The sequence below is a fragment of the Capricornis sumatraensis genome, chromosome 6 (assembly GCF_032405125.1).
Source record: "Capricornis sumatraensis isolate serow.1 chromosome 6, serow.2, whole genome shotgun sequence".
Lineage (NCBI taxonomy): Eukaryota > Metazoa > Chordata > Mammalia > Artiodactyla > Bovidae > Capricornis > Capricornis sumatraensis.
Window position 1 is genome coordinate 83,041,610 of NC_091074.1, and position 25,795 is coordinate 83,067,404.

The 25,795-nt window shown below is 47.3% G+C and overlaps 1 protein-coding gene and 1 non-coding gene across 3 annotated transcripts in view; one reads left to right on the forward strand and one right to left on the reverse strand.

The window, feature by feature from the left end:
• The window catches only part of DPYSL2 (dihydropyrimidinase like 2), a 116,405-nt gene extending 91,097 nt beyond the window's left edge, over window positions 1-25,308 (forward strand). For both annotated transcript variants that reach the window (XM_068974736.1, XM_068974737.1), the window contains exons 8-14: window positions 1,956-2,076; window positions 12,663-12,819; window positions 13,284-13,425; window positions 15,616-15,786; window positions 21,059-21,238; window positions 22,339-22,504; window positions 24,809-25,308. In XM_068974736.1, the coding sequence (XP_068830837.1) occupies window positions 1,956-2,076; window positions 12,663-12,819; window positions 13,284-13,425; window positions 15,616-15,786; window positions 21,059-21,238; window positions 22,339-22,504; window positions 24,809-24,900 (1,029 nt within the window). In that variant the 3' untranslated portion in view covers window positions 24,901-25,308. The remainder of the gene's footprint in view (window positions 1-1,955; window positions 2,077-12,662; window positions 12,820-13,283; window positions 13,426-15,615; window positions 15,787-21,058; window positions 21,239-22,338; window positions 22,505-24,808) is intronic.
• TRNAG-UCC (transfer RNA glycine (anticodon UCC)) lies at window positions 8,458-8,530 on the reverse strand. Its single transcript has one exon. It is a non-coding gene; the product is annotated as a tRNA-Gly (tRNA).
• Window positions 25,309-25,795: the final 487 nt, after the last annotated feature.

The following is a 25,795-nucleotide window of genomic DNA, read 5'->3' on the forward strand; positions in this document are numbered from 1 at the left end:
ACGACATGACCTTACTGCCCAGCTGGGGAAGGGGAGGGGTCAGAACTCACCTGACAGTAGATGAGACAATCCAGAAAGGGCTTTGGGACCCAGATTTTCCCACCAAACCAGTCTTAACAGAAACCACTCCTCTTGGGTAAGGGCCCCCTGGAACTGGCACTTCTGCTCCATTTATTCCCTAATGAGCCTGACTGTGAGTCTGGTTCACCCCAGGCAGTCCTGGTCCACACCCATTGCCCCGAGCAGTTATGAATAGCGCCTCTGTTCGCTTTCAGAAGAGTCTTGGGTAGAGACCGTGAATTCAGGCAGTCACCTGTACCCCTGGAAAGCACGCAGATTCTAGTGGAGTCCTGTTTGCACATTCCCTGTGTACTTTTTGAGGTGACTGCAGAGATGCAAGACGTCTGCCCGGACCAGAGGCCCTTCTGTTGTAACTGGAGCCATGGAGAAGGGAGGGCGATCATTCAGCTATGCCAGGAATTAAAAACACTTGGATGTTTAATGAGCTTTTTCAAGGGCTGTTTGGTTTGCCTGTGGGTCTCTAGACATCTCTCTTCACATAGTTGAGGCCCAAGAGACCAAGTATGAAGGATGCTGTCCTCTTATATTAAATTAGATCACCCGTTAGTGCAGTTTGCAGAACTTCAGTTCTTGGCTGAACTCCCATAGAGACTGGTTAGCTAAGATGATTCAGTCTGGAGCTGGTCATGTCTTATGAAAAGTGGCAGCTCTTTATGGAACCAGCCTAGCTTTAACCATTAACCTGAAATGAAGTAACTTACTTGCTCAGTGAACATTTTTGAGCACCTGCTGGAAACTGCCTGGAGGAAGCAAAGGAAGACCCAGCCCCTCGCCTGGAAGAGTTAGTGGAAGTCAGCCTTTTGCCAGAATTGGGGAGGGAGCAAGAAGCTTCCTGAGGTCTGTCTCATTGCATTTGTTCCTTCAGCTGCCCAGGCTCAGCACACACTGCTGATTCCTCTGTATGATACAATGACCTAAGAACTCGTCTTTCCTGATCAGGTATTTAGCAGTAATCTCTTGGGTCTTTGGAATAGCATTCACTGAAAGTGAACAAGTGAAAGTGAAAGTTGCTCAGTCATGTCTGATTCTTTGTGATCCCATGGATTGTAGCCTGCACGGCTCTTCTGTCCATGGAATTCTCCAGGCCAGAATATTGGAGTGGGTAGCCTATCCTTTGTCCAGAGGATCGAACCCAGGTCTCCCGCATTGTGGGCGGATTCTTTATTATCTGAGCCACCAGGGAAGCCCCATCCCTTGAGGTCTTTGGAATATCATTCACTGAGCATCAGGTTTAAAGAATCAGGTTATTGGTTAGAGCAGCCCCCCCATCTCATGTGGAAGGGCGTATCAGTCTATGGCTGGTGATGATGGGTTTGCCCATACAGAGGGGCTTTTGGTTTACACAGATCTGCCTGCCTCTGTTCCCAGAGCGCTGTGAGATCGCATTGTTCCTTGGGTGAGGTTGGCTTCATTTGTGAGCATGGGACTGAAGCCCAGCACAAAAATTCCATCATTGGATGTCTTGACTGGAGAGACCACATGCTTGGAGTGAATGCACCAAACTAGGAGCCATCAGTTTCCAGGCATGGTGGCTCTCAGACATTAGCAAGCATAAAAATCACCTAGAGCTGGTAAGACCCACCCTTCCGGGTCCCACCCCCAGAGCTACTGACCCTGTGGATATGGGGGAAGGGCCTGAGACTCATGAGAAATTGCATTCCTTTACAGACTCCAGGTGGCTGCTTATCACACCTAGAACCATCCACAAGGGTCAGCTCAGCAAGTCACTGCCCTTGCCCTCGGTGCCAGTGGGGGCAGAGCCCTGAGCACACAGTGGTTTCTACTTCACTGTAGCCCTTCCCTGTGGGTGGAGGGTAGAGATGAGCTTAGGGAACTGACAGACACAGTTCTCACACTGGGATGCTCTTCTGCAGGTCGAGGCTGAAGCCGTGAACCGTTCCATCACCATCGCCAACCAGACCAACTGCCCCCTGTACATCACCAAGGTGATGAGCAAGAGCGCAGCGGAAGTTATCGCCCAGGCCCGGAAAAAGGGTAAGTGTTGCTCGCGGTCTCACTGTGTATGTAAGCGCAGGTTCTGGAGGGGTCGTAGGTGGGAGCAAGGACTGCTTTTCCAGCTCCTCCTGCCAAGTGGGTCGCTGTGCTCATCACTTTGCAGCATTAACCTAATTACATCTGGGTGCGGCAGGCAGCTCCTGTTTCTCGCTCTGTTCCGGGGAGGCCAGCCATGTTGGTATCTATTTAGAGCAGCGCACAGCGCAGGGTCGTTGGGCCACACGCTTTGCCTCCTGCCCTCACTTCTGTAGAAGAGTTGGATTTAATTTGATGCCGTCTAAATAAACCAGGCACATACACAGATGACGTCAGTTTCTATCTGCGGCAGAATCCTGGGGAACCTTCCATTGCAAAATGCAGTTCCCCTCTGTGGCAGGGAGTGACTTCCGCTGGCGTGTGTAAGAAAGGCTTGTGGGGGTGTGGTTGTGCCCCGCCCCCCGGCTTCCCTCCTCCCACCCCATCATATCCTGTTCTCCTGGTGCCCCAGTGGCGCCCTGTAGATGGTGGTGATATATTCTGGTCTGAGGCTGGCTCTTATTTCCAGCGTGAAGGTTCTTGGAAACTAATCTGCTAAGTCGTTCCAGGGGATGTGCCCTGATCACCTTATCCATTATGAATGCAACACGGCCCTACGGTAGCTACCTTGGCTAGGAGTTTGGGTAATCACATCACCATGGTCTCTGTTTGGGAGTGTAGTTCAGTACACAGAAAGGGAGACTGATTCTGTTTAGTGGACTTGAGGTGGATCTTGGCTGGATCTGGACAAGAGTATCATAGAAGGATCTTCCCTCTCTCCCTCCTTTCTTCCTTCTCTCCCTCCATTATATTTCCCAAGCCTATTGTCTGCATTTCTCCACCTCTGTCTCCATTTCTCTCTCTCTCTCGACTTTCTTCTGGCTTTCTCCTGGTCTCTGCATTACTTTCTTGGTCTCTCTGTCTCTCTCTCTCATTCTTTTTTGATTTCTTTATCTCTCTCCATGTATCTTTTTTTCCTCTGTTAGCAAGGGAGCCATCTCACCTCTCTGATTGGTTCTCTGGTTCTCAGTGGGATGTGATCCATGTGGATCAGGAGGATTTTTTTTCACTAGTGGGTGAGTTGGTGCAAGACTTAGAACAGATTGCTCAATGACCACTGAGTCAGCTTGTCCCAAGAGCTGATAGCTTCTAGATGGCCCCAGCAATGAATTCCTGGCCCCTGTCCTCTGGAGCTCCCTTGGGGTCTCGGTCTTCAGGCGCTGCATGAAATGGTTGCTGCATTTACTAGTGTTTCAGAACCCTGCCCTCTCCTGGCAGCTAGAAGGAACTGCCTTTTTGCAGTGGAACATTCTCTAGTGGCTGAGTTGATAAAGTATCTGCCTGCAATGCAGGAGACCACCTGCAATACAGCAGACCCAGTTTTGATCCCTGGGTGGAGAAGATTCCCTGGAGAAGGAAATGGCAACCCACTCCAGTATTCTTGCCTGGGAAATCCCATGGACAGAGGAGCCTAGTGGGCTACAGTCCCTGGGATTACAAAGAGTCAGACACGACTTAGTGATTAAACCATCACTACCACTATTCACTTACTTAGAATCAGCTTTGAATTGTGTTTCTAGGAGATGTGGATGATTACTGCTGGTGACTGTCCCTCATCGGGGCCCTTTATCACCCAGGCACACATCTGCAATGTGGGATTCAGCCTCAGCACCCAGCGCTAATCACAGTATTGCTGCTTCCATGTAGAGGGGAGACAGCTGGCACTGTGTCTGAAAAGGGGAAGCTGGGCACAGCTTGTTAGTAACCATACCATACCCAAATGAAAATAAGAAACAGAAAGTTAAGCAAAAATTTTAATATAGTTTCAATATAATTAAGCATTCAATTTAGCAGAATTTAAACATTACAGCCGTGTTTTCCAATTCCAACTCTCAGTTATCAGAATTGCCAGATGGAAGAGTCTCAGTCTGGGGCAGGTGGCCCTGGTCCTGCTGTGGGGCTGCAGAGCTCCGGGCTTTGTGCCCGCCCTGCCAGCAGTGCTGCGGCTCCTCCTTTCTGGGTCTCAGCTCTTCCATTTGAAGCTGGAGTGTGTTATCAGAGTCCAGGCCCCCTCTGATACTCTGTGACTCAGCGCCCCAGGATGTTCCCGTGTTTTCCTTATGATCTAGAACCTGCTTGTGTGTTGGGGTCTGAGCACCAAGAAGGGATTTCAGTCTCTTCATTCAGAACCTTCAGGGTGAGTTCAGCTGTGCTTGCTTGTGGTTCCCAGGGTGGCTCTTGTGTTCAACAGCTTTTGCCCCGTAGACCTTGAAAGCCCTTGCTTTAGATGAACTTGAGCTGCCAGAAAGGAATTTCCGGTGCATCCTGGTATTAATTAGCAAGACGGAGAAGTCCTAGGCTGCTTGTAGGCTCTTTCCATCTTGTGGGAACTTCATAATTACTTTGGGAGGTGCTGGGGCAGGAATTTCTATACTTGATTTACTCTGCAGCTGAGTAACCTGGAGCTCAGAGCTGCTGAGGCTGCTGAAATGTGGAAATGGGCTTTGATCATCCGCATCTGACCTCATGCCATGAAGGTCCCCACTAATGTCTGACTCACCTTCATGTTTTGAGATTATTTTAATATGGAAGATGCTGTGGCTACCTCCTCGGTATCTGTTGGTGTTTAGCTCCTTAACAAACTGGGTAGAAACTGGAGTCTGACACTCGGCAAAGTCATGGAGAATGTGGAAGCCAGGATTCCCCAGTGACCAAGAAGAAAATCAATATAAAGCTGCATTGAATGTTAGTGCTCTGAGATCAGCATCCTGTCCTGAGACAACTCCCAGCGCCACTAGGCATTAGCTTGTGCTGCTGGGCAGATAACTTACCATCTTTTGGTCCCATTTTCCGGTCTAAATGGGGAGGATAGTAACAGTGATAATCTCCTAAGGCAAGGATGATGCTTAAATGAGATGATGCACACAAGGGCTATATAATAACTGTACCTAATACTATGATGATTGAAGAGTGAGCATGTGTTAGTTGCTCAGTCGTGTCTGACTCTTTGCAACCCCATGGCTTGTAGCTCGCCAGGCTCCTCTGTCCTTGGGATTCTCCAGGCAAGAATACTGGAGTGGGTTGCCATGCCCTCCTTCAGGGGATCTTCCCGACCCAGGGATTGATCCTGGGTCTCCTGCGTTGCAAGTGGGTTCTTTACCGTCTGAGCCACCAGGGAAGCCCAAGATGGAGCCTAAGTGAGGACTGTTTTCAGGGGCTGCTCGACCAGCCGCAACCTCACGCAGGCTTCCCACAGAGCCAGTGTCGCCCGTGTTGCCTCCTTCATCCTGCGTCATTCAGCAGGACCGCTTCTCACCGATCCCAGTCTGCAAACAAGGAAATGAAGGAAGACAGCCAGCACCAGAATACCTGGGGCAATTTTCACCCTTCCAAAGAACTTAGACCGTGGTCAGTTTCAAAGGCTGATGTCACAGAAGGGACACCGAAATGTGAAAATAGACTGTCTTGCCACAGATCATCCAGCCTGTAGGGAATAGAACCCTTAGATCTAGACTCTGGGCCGGTTCTCTTTTCATGAAGAATCCATTGTAGGGATTTCTCTTGAATAGACTCCCTCCAACTGCATTTTATCCACGTGTGGACTTGAGCATGGTGCCGATGCCTTCTGTGTGTGAGTGGTGGCACATGGGGAGTACCCACTGACCTCATCTGAGCCACATCCCTCCCCATCCCCCAAACCCAGATGCAGAAATGTTCACAACCCAAACTTGAGACAAGACTTCCTGTGCCCTGAGGTTCAGTAGGAATGGCGGGGGTGTAATGAGAAGCACATGGTCAAGGGCTCTGCGAGGACCATCCCAACTTAGGGATGAATCCTTTGTATTAAGTTAATGCACAGCCTAGTAATCTTGAGCCCAGAGAGTGCCCCATTGGTTGGGCTGTGAATGAATCTCACCAAAATTTGTGTTAGGCAGGGCTCTGGAGAAACAGAACCAATCTCTCCCTCCCCCCGACCTCTCTCTCACTCTCTCTGTCTCTCTCTCTCACACACACACACAGATTTTAAAGAATTGGTTCATGCATTGTATGCACTGGCAGGCAAGTCTGCAGGTAGGCTGGTTGGTTGGAGATTCAGGAAAGCATTGATGTTGCAATGAGAAGTCATCTGGAGGCAGAATTCCTCCCCCATCAATCCCCTCATCTCAATAGCAGGTGCTTGCAAATTGGGAATTCAATTCAGCCACTTGCAGGGTGAGACCCTGGGTTCAGTTTTCAGTCGGCTTGGCTTTGAGGCTGCTGAACATGAGGATCTCTTTTGAGGTAGATGTAGAAACTTTTGGCTCATTTATGGGACCCTTGAGCTGGGAATTTGAATCCCTCAGTCGTCCTTGTATTTCCTCACTTTGTCCAGTGTAATTAAGAACAACTAGCTAATACTGTTATACTCAGGTTGACAAAAATGTTCTAAGATCAAATACACAGTCACCCAGAACTCTGCCTCTTTTAAGCACTTGATGTGGTATTTTGTGCATTTCTTTTGCCCCATCATCCCGTGCACTGCCAGCGCTCTCTTATAACTACTGAAGTGGAGTTATTAGTACCTTAACTCAGATTAGAGAACCAATTCCAGAAACCCCAGGACCCATCCAGGAAACTTAAGATTCTGTTCCTTTAGAATTACTCTGGGTACCAAAATCTCTCTGTACTCTCGGTACAGAGTTATCCATGGACAGGGGCTGGGGTGTTGAGTTCTGGCCTGGAGTCTCTGGGAAGAGAGAGAGAGTGGTGTGTGTGTATGTTTCAGTTCAGTTCAGTCGCACAGTTGTGTCCAACTCTTTGCGACCCCGTGGACTGGAGCATGCCAGGCTTCCCTGTCCATCACCAACTCCTGGAGCTTGTATATGTTTGGGTAGGATTTTTTTTTTTTTTTGTATTTTGGGGTTTTTTTTTTGGTTTGTTTTTGGCTGGGCTGCGTGGCTTGAGGTATCTTAGTTATACGACCAGTGATGGAACGTGTGTTCCCTGCAGTGGAAGAGCGGAGCACTAATCACTGGATCACCAGGGAATTCCCAGTGTTTATATAGCTTTTCACTGTGCTTTTAAGGCTGTGTTTTGAAATACGCACACACATACATTTTCCCATTGTTTCTCTCTGGATTTGTCCTCCTCCTGCTTCTTGTTCATGGGAAATGACTAACCATCCGGGCGGGAGCTGTCAAACATCTCTGACCCCCAGCCTGCTTTTATTCTCCATGAATGCGCTCAGGCCGTTGTGAATAAACACCACCCCAGCCCTCCTGTTCCCGGCTCTCCTAGTGAGCCTGCCAAAGGCTGGCCCGGGGTCATCGCCTTCAGTTTAGATCTTCCCCGGGGAAGAAAAGCATGAAGGTCTAACTTGCCGCCAAGAAAACATCAGCAGCGTATTTGGAGGCGTGTAGAAAGGCCAGTGAGGCCTAGTTTGTGGTTTATTATTATTAGTGGTAATTATTTCCGGCATGCAGTGCAGTGGTGTCTGTGGCCTGGCTGGGGTCCAGAAGTCCATCCGTGGTTGTCTCAGGTATAGTGTCCATAAAATGGGCAGAGGTACAGGCCTGCTCTGGGGTGATGTAACTCCTGCCCTGCCTTTGAGGACTAAAGAGGAGAAAACCCAAAAGCAGCAAGGACTTCTGAATCCCTGAACAGGGCAAAGCAGGAGTGAGCTGCAAAGATGCCTTCCTCTTTCTCTAAGTTCCCCATCTTCACTTGGCCCTGGCCCAAGAGTCCTGGCTCAGCCTTGGGCTAAGGAGGCAGATGTGGTCAGCCATGGCCTTGAAACTCTGACCCAGTTCTGGGTTTTGTAGAAGCTGAAGGCCGAGTTCGTTCCCTTGTGTCGAGCTGTGTGGCCTGTGCATAGACAGGATGGGCCTCAGCTCCTTCACCAGCTCGCCCATCCACACCCAAGTTGTGTTTTGTGGAGTGAGATGAAGGCTGAGGTCAAGGGCGCTCACACTTGTAAGGATGCATTCCGGGAACCGGCCCCTCCTGGTCCTCAGGTTTCCAAAGGCAGGACTGAAGTGCAGATCAAGGAGAGGGTGAACAACAGTGAGTTACGGGAAGACCAGGAAACCGCTGATGCTCGTCCAAGGATTTCCAAAGACCGGCAGCTCTCTTTTTCTCCACGCAGTTCTGTCTCTTGATTAGTTTCAGATCGTCGAAGCCAGGAAACCTTTAAAAAAAAAATTAATTAATTAAAAATTTAATTTTAAATTAATTAAACATTTTAATTTTAAAATTAATTAAAATTTTTAAATCTTAACTGAATTTTTAAAATTAATTAAAATTGTGGCATGTGGGATTTTTTTAGTTGGGGCATGCAAGCTCTTAGTTGCAGCATGTGGGATCTGATTCCCTGACTGGGGATCGAACCCAGGCCCCCTGCATTGGAAGCACAGAGTCCTAGCCACTGGACTGCCAGGGAAGTCCTCAGAAACCTGTGAGGTTACAGATCTTCTGTTTTCCTAGGGTCTCTCCCAGACCTCACCTTTATGCTCAGATAAGAGAAGGGGGTAACAGAGGAAGAGATGGTTAGATAGCATCACCAACTCAATGGACATGAATTTGAGCAAACTCTGGGAGATAGTGAAGGACAGAGGAGTCTGGTGTGCTTCAGTTCATGGGGTCACAAAGAGTCAGACAGGACTGACCAGCTGAACAGCAATAAGAGCCACTGGAACCTCTAGACCTGCATGAGTCGGAAGGGCCACCCTCAGCTCAGCCACTTCTGCTAATCCTTGAACCACAAACCGTGGCCTGTGGGTCCGTGGGAGCCTGCCTGGCATTTGCATTTCACACATGTCCCTTAGGGCAGCCAGGGTCTTCTCGAGATGCAGGTTTTTCTGCTCTGGGATGAGCTGAAACAGGCTATGCACCTGCCCAGCAGCACCTTGGACTTCATCCTGCCTGCCTGTGAAGCTCTGAGTAGGTTAGGAATGCCGGGGACCTTCCAGGTGATTCGGAGCATTGGCCCCCCCTCTTCCTGGGGGCTTCCTTTAGGGTGAGGCTGTCCTCACGTTCTGGGGCCCTCCTTCCTGCTTGGGGATTGTCACTGACTTCCTCAAGTGAGCTGCCTGCCAGGCCTCTAACACTCCCCAGAGGAACAGAGTGTTCTTTGTGAGATTCCTGAATCCGGGGTGGAGGGTGGGAGGGATGGGGGCAGCTCCCAGAGCCAGCTCGCAAGGCAGCCACTGTCCCAGAGTGGGTGTTGTGCTGCGTTATCAAGAGATAAGGCCTTGGAAAAGGCCGAGCAGAGGAAAGGAGACACGTTCCAGACTGAGAAGTGTTTGGCCTTGAGGGCCCTGGGTTTGGAGAAAAGGGCCGTGTTGGCAGGACCGCTGTGGGGGTGCAGGAGCCCCACGGTGGGAGGAGATGGAAGAGGTGAATTCCTGGGGGTGGTGGGGCTGGTTTGAGATCAAATTCCGGCTCGGATCCCTTGACTTAATAAAATATCACACCCTTCAATCAGTTCAGCACACAGTTATTGAGTGCAGAGTCATTTTCCTCAGGGTATCTCCATCAAGTAGAAAAGTAAATAAATCTATTATTTAAAAAAATGTATTGGTGTACAGTTGATTTACTGTGTTGCGTTAGTTTCGGGTGTGCAGCAGAGTGATTCAGATAAACATATACATTCATTCGTTTTCAGATTCTTTTCCCATAAAGGTTATTATAGAATATTGAGTAGAGTTCCCTGTGATATATGGCAGATTCTTGTTGGTTGTCTATTTTATATGTAGTAGAGTGTACATGTTAGTCCCAATCTCTCAATTTATCCCTCTCCTCTCTACATGTTTCCCCTTTGGTAACCATAGGCTTGTTTTTGAGATCTGTGAGTCTCTTTTGTAAATAGCTTCATTTGTGTCATTTTTAAAACATTAGATTCCACATATGAGTGGTATCATATGATATTTGTGTGAAAAATAAAAAAAAATTAAAACTGAGTGCTTATTGGATTATTGAAGTGGAGGATGGGATTGAGTTTCTGGAGTGTTAAAAGAGTGTTACAAGAGAGACCAGCTTTGTTGTAAGGCCGGGTAAGGAAGGCATGAGATGCTTCAGTGAGGAGTTCATTTCTATCCTTGAAGGCAGAAGGATCCCTTCAGAGGTCTTTACGTAAGAAAGACATGAAGATTGAAAGTGCCATGGAGAATGGATGCAGAGGCAGGGAAGGAGGTGGGGAAAGCAGAAATCAATCTGAACTCTGACTGGGAGGTTCTATTGGAGGGTCCGTGCTGCATACTAAGTCGCTTCAGTTGTGTCTGACTCTTTGTCACCCCCTGGACTGTAGCCCACCAGGCTCTTCTGTCCATGGGATTCTCTAGGCAGATACTGGAGTGGGTTGCCATTTCCTCCTCCAGGGGATCTTCCTGACCCAAGGATCGAACCTGCATCTTTTTTGTCTCCTGCATTGGCAGGCAGTTTCTTTACTGCTAGCGCCACCTGGGAAGCCCTCTATTGAAGTGCTGCTGCTAAGTCACTTCAGTCGTGTCCGACTCTGTGCGACCCCATAGACGGCAGCCCACCAGGCTCCCCCGTCCCTGGGATTCTCCAGGCAAGAGCACTGGAGTGGGTTGCCATTTCCTTCTCCAATGCATGAAGGTGAAAAGAGAAAGTGAAGTCGCTCAGTCATGTCTGACTCTTAGCGACCCCGTGGACTGCAGTCTACCAGGCTCCTCCGCCCATGGGATTTTCCAGGCATGAGTACTGGAGTGGGGTGCCATTGCCTTCTCCCTATTGGAGTGAGCTGGGGAGAAATGATGAAGCCCTGATTTAAGGGAAGGTATGCAGAGGAGCTTCCCTTGTAGCTTAGTCGGTAAATAATCTGCCTGCAATGCAGGAGACGCGGGTTTGATCACTGGGTCAAGAAGATCCCCTGGAGAAGGAAATGACAACCCACTCCAGTATTCTTGCCTGGAGAAGTCCATGGACAGAGGAGCCTGGCAGGCTACAGTCCATGAGGTCGTGAGAGTTCGACACGATTTAGCGACTAAACCACCACTGTGCAGAGTGGAGAGGAAAGGATGTAAGGCATTACAGTATTGGCTTTCGATGGCCATAAACGAGTCCAGCTTCCTGGCTTGGCCATGAGTGGATAGGGAAGAGGACGTGAGTTGAGTACCAGGAAATCAGCATTCTTTCCTGACAGTATATTGAGTTGGGTTAGACTTCTGCAAACCTTGAAATCTCAGTAATGTAACTGTGCAAAGTCCTTTACTTCTGCTACTGACAGTCTGCTATGAATCTGGGGGCTCTCAGAATGGTGACTCAGGGATCCCGGCAGATGCGGAGGGCTGGATACTTGCTCTTAAATACTTCATCCCACTGATGTCACATCTAATTTCCTGTCTCAGGCTATTAATCATAGCTGGACACTGAGAAAATGCCTGGGAGATGTTGGGCGAGCAGGCCAGGGGGTGTGTTTGGTGAGCAGGGAGGTCAAATGTGAGGTACCCTGGATCACCCCAAAATAAGAGTGTAGGTGGTGATTGGGGTTGGGAGCTTGAATGCAGTCTGAGCTGAAGACTGTTAACAGATTTGGGAATCAACAGAACCGAAGGTAGAATGTTTGGGTTCTCTGAGGGAGAGTGGGTTGAGTTAGTAGAGCAGTGGTCTGGGGAGGCAGTCACTTAGGAGGCTGGGATTAACATATGAAAGTGAAATGAAAGTGTTACTCACTCAGTCATGTCCTACTACTCTGTGACCTCATGGACTGTGGCCCGCCAGTCTCCTCTGTCCATGGAATTCTCTAGGCAAGAATACTGGAGTGGGTTGCCATTTCCTCCTCCAGCGGATCTTCTCAAACTAGGGATCGAACCTGAGTCTCTTGCATTGCAAGCAGATTCTTTACTATCTGAGCCACAAGGGAAGCCAGGGATTAACACATACACATTACTATATACAAAATAGATAATTGGCAAGGACCTCCTGTGCAGCACAGAGAGCTCCATCTGTAATGACCTATATGGGTAAAGAATTTGAAAAAGAGAGTGTGTGTGTGTGTATGTGTGTGTGCTCAAGTCTCTTTAGTCGTGTCCGACCCTTTGCGACCTTTTGGACTGTAGCCCGCCGGGATTCTCTGTCCATGGGATTTTCCAGGCAAGAATACTGGAGTGGGTTGCTGTGTCCTCCTCCAGGAGATCTTCCCGACCCAGGGATCGAACCTGTGTCTCTTATGTCTCCTTCATTGGCAGGCGGGTTTTTTTTACTGCTAGCGCCATCAGAAGAATAGATACGTGTATATATATAACTGCATCAGTTTGCTGTACTAACACAACATGGTAAATCAGTTATATTCCAATATAAAATAAAAGCTTTAAAAAAAGAAAAGAAGAGCAGGGGTCAAAGGTGAAATCTTAAGGAGCACTTATTGGTGACTGGATGGTGGGGTATTTGACTTACGCAGACACCCGTTTCCTCAGCTCGGAGACAGGCTGGCTCCTCCTCTGAAGGGGTGCTGACCTGTGGTGTGCTGCCGGGGACGCGGTGACTCCCGGCAGTGGTGGCTGCCTCCCTCCCTCTCTGTGTCGGGCTCAGCTCTGCCTTCTCTTTGTCAGGAACTGTGGTGTACGGCGAGCCCATCACTGCCAGCTTGGGGACCGATGGCTCTCACTACTGGAGCAAGAACTGGGCCAAGGCTGCTGCTTTTGTCACCTCCCCGCCCCTGAGCCCCGACCCCACCACTCCAGACTTTCTGAACTCTTTGCTGTCATGGTGAGTGTCAGCGACTTGTTCCCAGCTCCTGTTCTTGGTCTTTCCTTGGACCAGGCTGACCCTGTGGGTTCCGATATGGCTGGCAGAAGCCGGCTTGCCAACAGAAACCTTGTCCTCCAAACTCGGATTGCTGGGTGGGAGCAGGGGTTAGCATCTGGATACTTTCAGGGGAATTCTGGGTTAAAAGCTAGGGCCGTTTTGAAAGTCACCCAAAGGGGATGAATGAGGTAGCGAAAGGGTTTCACTGTGTGTAGTGTCACTCATAAGACTCCTCATGGAAGAGGCTTAGAGACACAGCATTTAACGAAGCTTTAGTGTCAGGCCATGTCTTCCTGAATTTCCTGTCTCCTGCAGGGAGCATGACTATGTTAAAAACCTTCAGTGGCCTGACACATAAAAAAAATAAATTCAAGGACGATCTGCGGTAAAGGTCAGTAAAAGCCAGTGCTGTGTGTTTCTTGCAGTGGCGACCTCCAGGTGACCGGCAGTGCTCACTGTACCTTCAACACGGCCCAGAAGGCCGTTGGAAAGGACAACTTCACCCTGATCCCTGAGGGCACCAACGGCACGGAGGAGCGGATGTCTGTCATCTGGGATAAGGCTGTGGTAAGGGGCGGTGGTCTCATGGTGGTGGTCTCTGAGCGGTAGGATAAAGCTGTGGTGAAGAGTGGTGGTCTCTGAGTGGTGGACAGGGCTCAGCTTTCTCCTGCCTCCCCATCCAAGGGCCCTGGGTCTCATGCAAGCCTTGAAATGGCAGTTGAGAAAATTCTAGAAACCAGTATTTGTGTGATAATATTAAGTTTGGAAGTCTAAGATCACTCCCCATAGGTTATTTCTTTTTAAATACCCATGTATGTTTGTCACTATTATTATCTGTGGACCAGGAGAGACTGGAAAAAAAAAACACGATGGTCTTTAAAATATGACTCTTGCGATCATTCAAGAGAAAGCTTTCTTCACACCCTGGTGACTTGATCTCCTGGTCTTGGAAATAGACTCAGTTTCCTTAAAATGGTCTTTTGGACTCTCTGGATTTAACATTTGTCCTCACTACAGGATTTGACAGGCCTGCTTTGAACATACATTGACTTTGAGGAATCTTTGGGGCTTTTTATTTTTAATGTCTTAAAATGTAACAACTTTAGGTTTTCTGTTTCTTATGGACTTTTTTCAGTTATGTAAACTATATATATCCTTATTCCAAAAAGAATAAAGAAGTGAGTAAAACTCATTCATGACATCATGATTCAGATCCAACTACACTGAACATTTTGGTGAATGTCTTTGATTTTTTGCTAGTGAGAGAGTGCACATGTGCATAAATGATCTGTGTATAAGTGAATGTGTAACACAGGCATCATATAAACTATTTTGTAACCTATCTTTTACAGTTAATGTAGTATAAAAATTCTGCACATCCTTCAACAGACTTGAAAAACTCAGTTTTCAATAGCTAACTCTTCCATCTTGATGCTGAACTATAATTCATTTGTAATTCTTTGGTTGACCATTTAGGTTATCCTTGGACACATCTTTAGTGATGCTTATAGGAGAAGCTTCTGCAAGTGGTATTTTTGGGTCATAGGGTGTGCATATTTTTAAGACTTTCGATATCGCTTGTTCCTTCCAAAAGATCACACCAAATTTGTGTGCTGCCAGCAGGAGATGGCATTCCCTAGTTCCTCCTACCAGGTCCAAATCAGGCTTATCATCAAAAAACCCAAAGCATCACCAATTTTACTGTGAATTTTGTCTCATTGTTTTACATTGAATCTCTTCAGTTACTGATTAAAATGTATATTTCTTTCATATGCTTTCAGCCATTTTTATTTTTTTCTCCCTTACAACTCGCTCATTTCCTTTGCCCATTTTTCTATTGGATTTAGAGTGGATTTTCTAACAGTGGATTCATCTCTTCAAATCCCACATTTAAAGGGACACGAAGTACACATGGTAGAGATGAGACAGTTGGGGGAGGGAGGTGTGAGAAGTGTGACCGATATCTGGAGTTTGCTGCAAGGATGGGGCGCTAAGACTTCTAGGTTGGCTGGACTAGGAGCTGAGGTCTGTGCCTGTATCTTTGGAAAGAACAACCATTCGCATCAAATCATGTTTCCTAAAGATGCATTGAGGCCCCTTCAGCTTTTTTTAAAAAAATACTTCTTACTTTGAAATAATTATACTTTCAGAGGATTTTGAAAAGATGGGATGGACAGAAAGGTCGTGTGTGCCCTTCACCTGCTAATAGTTACATCTCATGTATATTTGGAGTGTGATTTCCAGACCTGGAGAACGACAGTGGTGTGGTGCATGTGTCTAGTTCTGTGTCCTTTTGTCATATGTAGATTCATGTAACCATCACTGCGATCAGATAGACGTGTCCTCCGTCATCACAGAGGACCCCGTGCTGCTGCCCCTTTATAGTTGCACCCACCCCTAACCTGCGAGGAATCTCTGTCTCACCCCTGGTGTGTTCATCTCTTAACTTTGTTATTTTGAGAATGTTCTATAAATGAAGTCATACAGTATGTGACCTTTGGAGACTGGTTTTTTTTTGTCCATGTCAGGGCTTGTGGGCTCTTAGTTCTCTGACCAGGGATTGAACCCATGCCCTCCGCAGTGGAAGTGCAAAGTTCCCACCACTCGACAACCATGGAAGTCCCTGGAGATTGTTTTTTTCCACTCAGCATAAGGTCCTTAATATCCAAAGCGTCTCTTTTTATTGCTAAGTAGCGTTCCACCCTTCGACTTTTTAACTTGTTTTTCTTACACGCGTGTGTGTATTGTCCTCCTCAGGTCACTGGGAAGATGGACGAGAACCAGTTTGTGGCTGTGACCAGCACCAATGCTGCCAAAGTCTTCAACCTGTACCCCCGGAAGGGCCGCATCGCTGTGGGGTCCGATGCTGACTTGGTCATCTGGGACCCCGACAGCGTGAAGACCATCTCTGCCAAGACCCACAACAGCGTAAGCCCTGTTCACAGCATGGACCCCATCCAGACCAGTAACAGTCTCAGAGAAGGACAGAGGCAGGGACAGTCCCCAGGATTTATGAAAAGAACTCGCTGTGATCGGAAGGAACTTTTCCCCGGGATATGTTATAACTTGCAATTTGCTGAGAAAAAAATAGCTCTTTCCTTTTCTTTAGTGAGGTCAACATGACCGTTAATTTTATCATCACTTTGGAGTACAACGGCCTGTCTATGGCTAGAAAGTCTCTATCTCTGGACCTTCAGAGCCTCTAGCATCATGCCTGGACCTCAGAAGCTTCTAGAAGTCAGGAAACATTCCATTTTAATAGTTTGGTGCATCATCTCTCCTGGCATCCCCTGGTGCAAGGGATTCAAATAAAACATTCAAATGTCCACTCCCGAGATGCCCACTGGGCACTTTCATTCTTTGAGGCCACTGCTTTCTCATTGTCAGTGTGGCCATACAGAAGCCTAAAAGGCAGATGCTCTTATGTCCTAAAGGCATGAATTGATTTGGAAGAAATAGAAGAAATACCCCTGAAGGCATTTTGATCAGGATTTTAGGATCTGTAGTTTTGGGGTATCTCTTGTCTCTTGGTCTAGATGGCAGAGCTTGAGGGTGCCCTGTCTTGGTAATAGGACCCTGGGAAAGTGACTTCATGTCATGTCTTGGGATTGTTGGCTTAAAGAGGGGTTTTGACGAGGCCCCTGAGTGTCCTGGATTCTGTGAAGTCAGCGGGCATTAGATGGAGAAGTAGATACCATTCATTAAAAAAATTGTGTGTGTGTCTGTATAATATAGAAACGGCAAAAGGGAAAACTTTGGAAAAGAAACAGGTATAGGACAGAGTTTTTCATGTCAGAAACCTCTATGACTTTTTCTTTGGCCGATCATCACAGCTTATAGTATCTTCATTCCCTGACGGGGATTAAATGCCAGATCCTTAGCAGTGAGTCCTAACTAGCAGTGACTCCTGGACCACCAGGGGATTCCCCTGTATGACTCTTGAAGTGAATTCTTAGCGAATGAAGAGGCTTTTTGAGGTAAACTTCTAAACTGAAAGCTGACTCAGTGAGGAATCTGACTCTAGGTTGCTCACTCCAGGTGTCCTGGGCCAGCAAGTTTGGACGCCTCCTCCAAGGGCCAGCTCAGGGAGGGCTTCTGGCATTTCTCCAGAACACTGCTGGACTCTTAGCTAAATCCTAATCCTCTTTCCTATGTGGGCAGAGGGCCTTGGGCTGCACAGGCACCCGTGGGTGCTAGGTGGGTGGGTGCCTTTAAGGAAGTCTGCTCAGCTCTCAGTATTAATGGTGGATTTTCACTTCTTCCCCACTGGCTGGCTTAGCTCCACAGCGGAGCCTGACAGCGGCCCCTACTGGTGACTTAGGTCACGACCTCCCCGGGACCCATCATTGGCTTTTTTATGGGCAGGGATCCTAGGGTCCAAAAGGAGAAGGGGGCAGCAGAGGATGAGACAGTTAGATAGCATCACTGACTCACTGGACATGATTTTGAGCAAACTCTGGGAGACAGTGAAGGAGAGGAAAGCCTGGCATGCTGCAGTTCATGAGGTCGCAAAGAGTCGGACACGACTGAGCAACTGAACAACAACAACAACCTAGGGTCCTGCCTTGTGACCCTGCCTCTTCTTAAGCCTTCAGCATCACAGCTCCATTTACCCTTTCATTTGGCCTTCTCAATAAAGGGATGGTATTATTATCTCAATCGGGAAGATAAATAAAACGGAGGCTTAGAGAGCTTAACTGACCAGTCTAACGTTACATAGCTATTTTGCGGTAGAGCTAGAATTAGAACCCAAAATTGTCCAGGGCTTTTCCCTGCCAGACTGTGTGTGCAGCCTCTTGGTCAGGGTCAGAGGGAGAAAAATGTTTCTCCCTTACAGAGTCCCCTTCCCAGAGGTAATGGAAAGAGCCGACTGGACTCACCGTGTGAGCTGCAGACGGCCTAACTAGAGCGCCTGCATGGGAAGCTCTTAACCCGGCAAAGAGAGGATGTAGAGGAGTGATGATTCAATAAGACAGATTCCGCCCTCGAGACATTCAACAGCAATGCCCTGCCTTTACCTCCAGGCAGTCCTGGAGATCATGACTTCTAACAGTGCCTCTCGCCCATCCAAACCTCTTTGAAAGAGCATGTTTGTGCAACACTAATTATCTAGGAGAACACTAGCAGGAGGCTTTCCCCGTGTAATACAGTATTTCCTACCACGGGGCTAATTAGCTTTAATTTGGAGTATTTAGCTAACTCTTGTTGACAGCCCTGTTGCTAGTAAGCCTCTGCTTGGATTTGCCCAGCATCCAGCCAGATGAGTCATTTTAGGAAGCACGTGTGGGTGGAAGTTGTAAGAGTCTATACCTGGTAAACGATCAGGTCTCGCTCCCTCATTGTTTGACAGAGTATGTGTGTGTGTTAGTTGCTCAAGTCGTGTCCTACTCTTTGCAATCCATGGACCGTAGCCCGCCAGGTTCCTCTGTCCATGGGATTCTCCAGTCAAGAATACTGGAGTGGGCAGCCATTCCCTTCTCCAGGGGACCTTTCTGACCCATGGATTGAACCTGGGTCTCCAGCATTGGAGGCAGATTTTTACCATCTGAGCCACCAGGGAAGCCCTTGACAGAATATAGGCTCTGAACACCCCAAGTTGTGACTGACCATTGAACTTGTTAATTTTAAGTCACTTAGAGCCATAGGACTTTTTCTTCCACATCTTTTAAAAATGGGAGGTGACCCATAGATCTTCTGGGTGGTGAGATCCATCTTTTTTTTCTTTTTTGATATGAACCATTTTTAAAGTCTTTACTGAATGTTACAATCTCATTTCTGTTTCATGTTTTGTTTTTTGGCCACGAGGCATATGGGATCTTAGCTTTCCAATCCAGAGATTGAACCCTCAGCCCCCCTGCATTGGAAGGTGAAGTCCCAACCACTGGACAACCAGTGAAGTCCCATGAGATCAGTCATTGTTAGGCAGCTAAACTCAACATGTGCATCTCAGGATGTCTTTGCTGCTTGCAATCTTTTTGGGAAAGTGCAATAAAGAACCAGACGGTGAATGAGGGATTTTCTAAATGCCTACATAATGCTGAGTAGTGGGCTAGATGATTTTGTTCCTTTTATTTCTTGTGATCCTAGCATCATTCCTGTAAAGTGGGCTGTGTCCCCTTAGAGATGAGGCAGCTGAGTCTCAGAATTGTGAGGGATTTGTCCAAAGTCATACAGCTGGCAAATGGCAGACCTGGGATGTGGACCCCGGGGCTGCTGGCCCCATGGCCAGGGTTGTCTCTGTGACTACAGGGGGGCATGAGAGGTGCTTGTCAGAGTGTAGACAGTTAACTGTGGGGGGACATAAAAGAGCTGGGACTTGATTCAGCCCTTCAATGATAACCTTTTTGAAGGTCCTTTCAGAGCAGACAGAATTCTTTCCCATATAACGCTTCTTGTGTTATCATCTCTACATGAGCCTTGCGAAGGAGGCAGGTGAAGACACTGACGGTCTGAGGCAAGATTAAAGCTCGGAGTCATACAACTCCTAGATTTCAAACAGATCTAAGGTGCCACCAATTTTAAGATACTGTGTTTAGGTACTGCTATGAAAGAAAACACGTCCAGAAGGAGGAGTCTAATAGGATACTGCTCTAAAATTAAATGCTTTGCTGCCAAGGGCCAGCTTTTGCTGAGCACGGGATACATGAGAGCTGGGTCTGCCAGGTACAGAAGGGATGGCAAAGAATCTTGCCTTTCTTGATCCTGGGTTTTGGTGCAGAGAGGGCAAAACTGGCTTCTTGGAGAATCTGAACTGAAAGCTGGGGCTTATGCAAGCTGTGTCCAGCAGCGGTCCAGAAAAAACCGGAGGGTGAGATTTTCCTGTTATATTTTACAGGTTTGGGAACCCCCCAGGCCAGTGGGAAAAGCTGACTCCAATCCCCTGGAAGGGCTCAGCTTAGCCTAGGCTGACAGTGACTGGGCAGCTCCATGTGCTGTGAGATATAGGCTCATTTCAGGGACCAGTGTCTTAGAACCGATGAAAGGCTTGGGGGCACACACTGTGGTCCTGGGAATCCATGTGCAGAGTTGCCTTCTTTCCCCCAGGTGCCTCTTCATCTTATTCCTCCAGAAGCTTTCACGTTACTCCTTTGAGTCACAGAGCAGGGCTGTTTTGTTGCTGTTTTCAGTCAACCCCACAGGTCCAGTGTGAGCTGATGGGCCAGCCTGGGGCTTCTCCGTGCTCACCAGCCCCTGCACTAAGCAGGCGATGTTGCCCTGAATGGTAGTGCATCAGCTCTGTTCACAGACTGACTCTTCACTGCTGATAACCTGGTCCGAATCTCCCCAGAAGCCCAGCTGCTTTTTATGGATGGAAACTGTTGTTAGTTGCTCAATCGTGGCCCACTCTTTGCAATCCCATAGATTGTGGCCTGCCAGGCTCCTCTGTCCATGGGATTTCCCAGGCAAGAGTACTCGAGTGGGTTGTCATGGAGCTGCCTGTTAATTCTCCAGGTCCAGGCAGCTGTACCTGTGAGCAGGACAGGCGTCTGGAATCTGGAGAAGGAGCAGCTGGGGAGCTGAGGCTGTGGGGTGGGGTGGTGACACGTGAAGCCTTTACTGTTATCGCAGCAACAAACTCACTCAGACAGAGACCCCAAATGTTTTCCAAGAGGGCACACAGATACATCCCCCTTTCTCCATGAAAGGCTTGGAACCAAAAGGATGGCTGCCTTGTTGGGAAATTAAACCTCAAGCATTTTATCGATGGCATGTCTCTGGAGTTACCACAGTCCTTTCATTTAGCAACTTCAGTTTAACCACATCGCTAACTGATTGGAAAACCAAGCGAACCAGTGGGAAAAACGACTCGTGGATGGCTCATTTCAAGATTAAATTTAGAACTTGGTCAGAGAAGGCTTCTTGGGGTTTTAACCTGATTGGAGCCAGAGTTAGTGAGAGCAAAGTCACCGCTTATATGAGGAATCATTTTCTTATATTCGTGTGGCATTTGCAAACCCCTCTGCTTTTTTATATAACCTTTCTCTTTTGTGATTTTTGCCCCTCAATTTTGTGTGTGTGTGCTGAAACTCAGACAGAATTTAGACCTAGTGATGAAGTCCTGGTCAGTTAGGAGAGGGACCCCACCTCTGGGCTTTTCTTTCTTCTGAGTGATGGCTGGGCAGTGAGTACTGCCAGATTGATGAGATTTTGCCAGGATGGAGGGCGAATTCTGAAGTTTACTATGTTCCCTCCCTTTTAGTCTCTTGAGTACAACATCTTCGAAGGCATGGAGTGCCGTGGCTCCCCACTGGTGGTCATCAGCCAGGGGAAGATTGTCCTGGAGGATGGCACCCTTCATGTCACCGAAGGCTCTGGGCGCTACATCCCCCGGAAGCCCTTCCCTGACTTCGTTTACAAGCGTATCAAGGCAAGGAGCAGGGTGAGTACCTCTGATCTCAGGAGTGGTTTCTCTCATGGATAAAGTTCAATTCCATTAACATGGAGCACCCTGAGTCAAACTGATGAGGTGAGTACAGAAGATTTAGGGAGAAGGGAAACATGGTCTTTTTATTCCTGGAATTCAGTATGCCAGTGGAGGAGTCAGGCATGTCTGCAGCCAGCCAGAGTAATGTGAGACTGCATTGTGTACTGTGATGAGGCTCAGAGGAGGGAACTGCTGCTGCAGTTATAAGAGAAAGTAACATGGGGAGAGGGCATTTTGAGTTGGGTCTTGAAGGTTAAGTAGAAGCTGAACAAGTCAAAGAAGGGAAACAAGGGAATTAGGTAGAGACAAGGTTATGAGCATAGAAAATGTAGAGTGTATTTAGGACATGGTGAATACTCTCCAGCACTGGTGCTTGAGGACCGTGAGGCAGGGAATGGGTGGAACTGTTGGAATTAAAGGTAAAGTAAGATTGGAAGCTCTGGGGCCAGATCTTGAACATGTGACCAGACCCTCTTCACAACATGTTTGAGAAGTCCTATGAAGTTTAGGCTCAAGTGCCTTGGGAGAAAATGGGAAGAACTGTTCATCAGTTTAAAAAATTTTTTTAATATATTTATTTGGCTTCATTTGGTCTTACTTGTGGGATCTAGTTCCGTGTGTGTGTGTGTGTGTGTTAAATTGCTCAGTCGTGTCTGACTCTTTGCAACCACATGGGCTATAGCCTGCCAGGGTACTTAGAATTCTCCAGGCAAGAATACTGGAGTGGGTAGCCCTTCCCTTCTCCAAGGGATCTTCCCAACCCAGAAATTGAACCCAGGTCTCCTGCATTGCAGGCAGATTCTTTACCAACCAAGCCATCAGGGAAGCGCCTCATCAGTTTTTATGGGACCCATGTTAAGGAAGCTTTGCACTGGAGCTGGGGTGCTGGCTGCGTGCTGATATCTGTCCCTGCCATATTCTTCCGTAGAGAGCCCTCCACCCCCAAATCCCACAGGGCCATCCTGGCACCTGTTACTTCCCCATCAGGCAGGTAGTTGCCAGGTAGGTATCCTCTGTGAATGTGACCTGAGTTGAGCAGTTTTTTTGTTTTGCAGCTGGCGGAGCTGAGAGGGGTTCCCCGCGGTCTGTACGATGGACCTGTGTGCGAGGTGTCCGTGACACCCAAGACGGTCACTCCGGCCTCCTCGGCTAAGACGTCTCCGGCCAAGCAGCAGGCCCCACCTGTCCGGAACCTGCACCAGTCTGGATTCAGCTTGTCTGGTATGGTTATGGCTGGGTCAGAGCCTGCTTCTGCAGGGCCTTGCTCCATGTTGCTGGTGGGGTGGGCATCACTTTTGTAGAAGAAGTGGAAATGAATGATAGACCCATTCTCCCAAAGATGTAATTCACTAGAGATGTGATTCACAGCAGATGGCGGGTTGCCTTTCAGAATCTTGACATGAGTCTGTATCACATATAATGTTCTGATGGCTGCACTATATCCGGGACAGTGTTTTTGTTGTTTTGTCACTAAGTCATGTCCCACTCTTTGCGACCCTGTGGACTGTAGCAGGCTCCTCTGTCCGTGGGATTTTTTAAAGCAAGAATACTGAAGTGGGTTGTCATTTCTTTCTCTGGGGGATCTTCCCGACCCAGGGATCGAACCCATGTCTCTTGCGTTGTCAGGCGGGTTCTTTACCACTGAGCAGGATATCAGAGGACATTTTTTCAATGTATTATGTCCATCGTGAAAAAGGATATTGTGGTGTTTTAGGACTCTCCTCTCCCTCACAAATGCAGTAAGTTGGAGTGGTTCAGCTTGTGGAGTCTAGAGTTTAAACAGCTTAACTTCGCAGCCCAGATGCAAGCTGTGCTTTGGTCTTCTCATGTGTAGAATGGGTATAACGGTAGTAATTATCTCTTGGGGTTGTTGTGAAGATTAGGTGATTTAATATACATATAAAATGCTTAGACTCGAGTCCTTTGATAATTGTTAGCTATTAGTCTGGATAAAATATGTGACATCAGGAAAGGTGAGAGGAAAAGAGTCCAGATTTAGAGCTTCCCTACTTGAACTTCTTTCCAATCCTTCATTTGGCCAATGATTAGAAATCTATTTTTCCAGCTCCCTGAGTCACAGATACGTACCCGGATCTCTATGATGGGTTAAGGAAACAGTGAATCAGAAACTTTTTTTTTTTTGGTCAGATATACTGGGTTTTAGAAAGGTGCCATATAGAGATTACCCATTTGCAAAGAATTTAAAAATAATGAGCATTAGTTTTTCCATAAAGTAATCCATGTTACTCATGTTACATGATACTATCTGTGCTGTCTTTCACCAGGCCATTCAAACATAAAGACCAGGTGGGATGGGGAAGGAGGTGGGAGGGAGGCTCAAGGAAGGGGACATGGGTGTACCCATGGCTGATTCATGTTGATGTTTGGCAGAAACCAGCACAATATTGTAGAGCAATTATCCTTCAATGGAAAATATATTTAATTATTACAAAAACAAAAAAAACCTCCCAAAACATAAAGACCATCATGACTCCTATCTTTTTCTAAAAATATATATTGAGGTGTAGTCAATTTACAACTTTATGTTTAATTTCTGCAGTACAGTAAGATGACTCAGTTATACATATACACATTCTTTTACATATTTTTTTCCATTATGATTTATCATAGGATATTGAATATATTCCCTGTGCTATATGTATGAAACTTAAACAGACTCACAGATGTAGAAGACAGACTTGCAGTTGCCAAGCGGGAGGGAAGGACTGGGAGTTTGGGATTAGCAGATCCAAAGCGTTACACATAGGATGGATAAGCAACAAGGTCCTACTGCATAGCACAGCGAACTATATATTAACTATATATTAGCTATATTCTATATTAAGTGATGAGTCCTATCTTTGATTACACAGAAGATGAATAGTGTTGGGGGACAGAGTGTATCTTTGGAAAAGCCACACTTAATTGACCTACTGAGAACAGGGACAGGATGTAGTCTGAGTTGCTCAAAAGCCTGAAATGTGGTGTTAGTTTATATATAGTTTTACTTTTCAGGTAATGGATCCAACTAGCTTTTACAAGGATGACTTTATACCATCTGTGATTCTTAGGCCACTTGAGGCCCATCCTTTTTTTGTGGCTTATCCTTTAAGTGAGGTTTTAGAAGGACAATGAATGGGCCTGACAGGTTTTCTCCTAAGCTGTGTTGTTTCATTGCAAAATAGAAAATAGAGTCACAGATGTGGAAACCAAGGGGGAAAGGTGGGGAGGGATAAGTTGGAAAATTGGGATTAACATATACACACTACTGTAGATAAATTAGATAACTAATAAGGACCTACTGTATAGCGCAGGGAACGCTACTCAATACTCTGTAGTGACTTATATAGGAAGAGTCTTAAAAGGAATGGATATATGTATATACATTAACTGAATCACCGTGCTGTACACTTGAAACTAACACAGCATTGTAAATCAACTCTATTTCAACAAAAATTAATTTTTTAAAAAAAGCTATGTTACTTTGGTTTAAAGCAGGGACCTGACCCTCTGTCTCCTCTCCAGGTGCCCAGATTGATGACAACATCCCTCGCCGCACCACCCAGCGCATCGTGGCGCCCCCTGGTGGCCGTGCTAACATCACCAGCCTGGGCTAGAGTTCAGGGCTGCCGTCAGCGGGGGATGGGACACCTGAGGACTTTCTGAGACTTTCTTCCTTCCTTCTTTCCTTCCTTTTTTTTTTTTTTAGGAGCCTGTGATAGTTACTGTGGGGCAGCCAGTTCCTGGGGCTCCCTCTCGAGCCCCCACTCTCCGTCCCTCACCCGGAGTCACCTATTTTGCTCACCCACCTCCCTACACATCTAGGAATATCACACCCTGAGTCCACCAAGCCCGTACACAGAACCGCATCCAACACTCAGACATGCGAAACAAAGCAAATCACAGTGAGGGTGTTTCTCATCTCCAACCCGTGTTGTATTTGTTATCGTCTTCCTGGTCATCGGGGGAGGGGAAGATAAAGTGAATTGCCCAGAGCTGCCGTTTTTCTTTTTAAAAGTTTTAGCAGAGTTTTCTTTCTGGGGCTTAGGGTGGGGTGGGTAGGGGAGGGGGGAGATTTTTTTTTTTTTAATACAAAATTGGAAAGCCTAATTCATTATTACTACAAGGGGTTTGAACTGGACGTCCTAATGATGCAATTGTGTAACCATCAAGCTGATTCAGGGTGGTGGGCAGACTCACCATCTCCCTCCTAAGAGGCTGCACAGCATCCACACCGCCATTCCATCGTCTTCTGGGTCAAGTGTTAATAAAGGAAAGGTTTTCTTTCTGGCCTAGATTTTTGCTGCAGATGAAATCTTTTGAGGATTCCCTTCTCCTCTCTTTACCTCTCTTTTGCTCGCACTCTCTCCCTCTCGCCTTGTCATTCATGGATAGGTTCACATGTCTGCTCTTTCTTCGTGTTTCCTCCAGCGCTTGTCTCTGACATGCTGTTTTTGTTTTTATTTTCCTCCCATGATCTTTGCCAGTGACCAGGTCTGCCATTGTACTGTG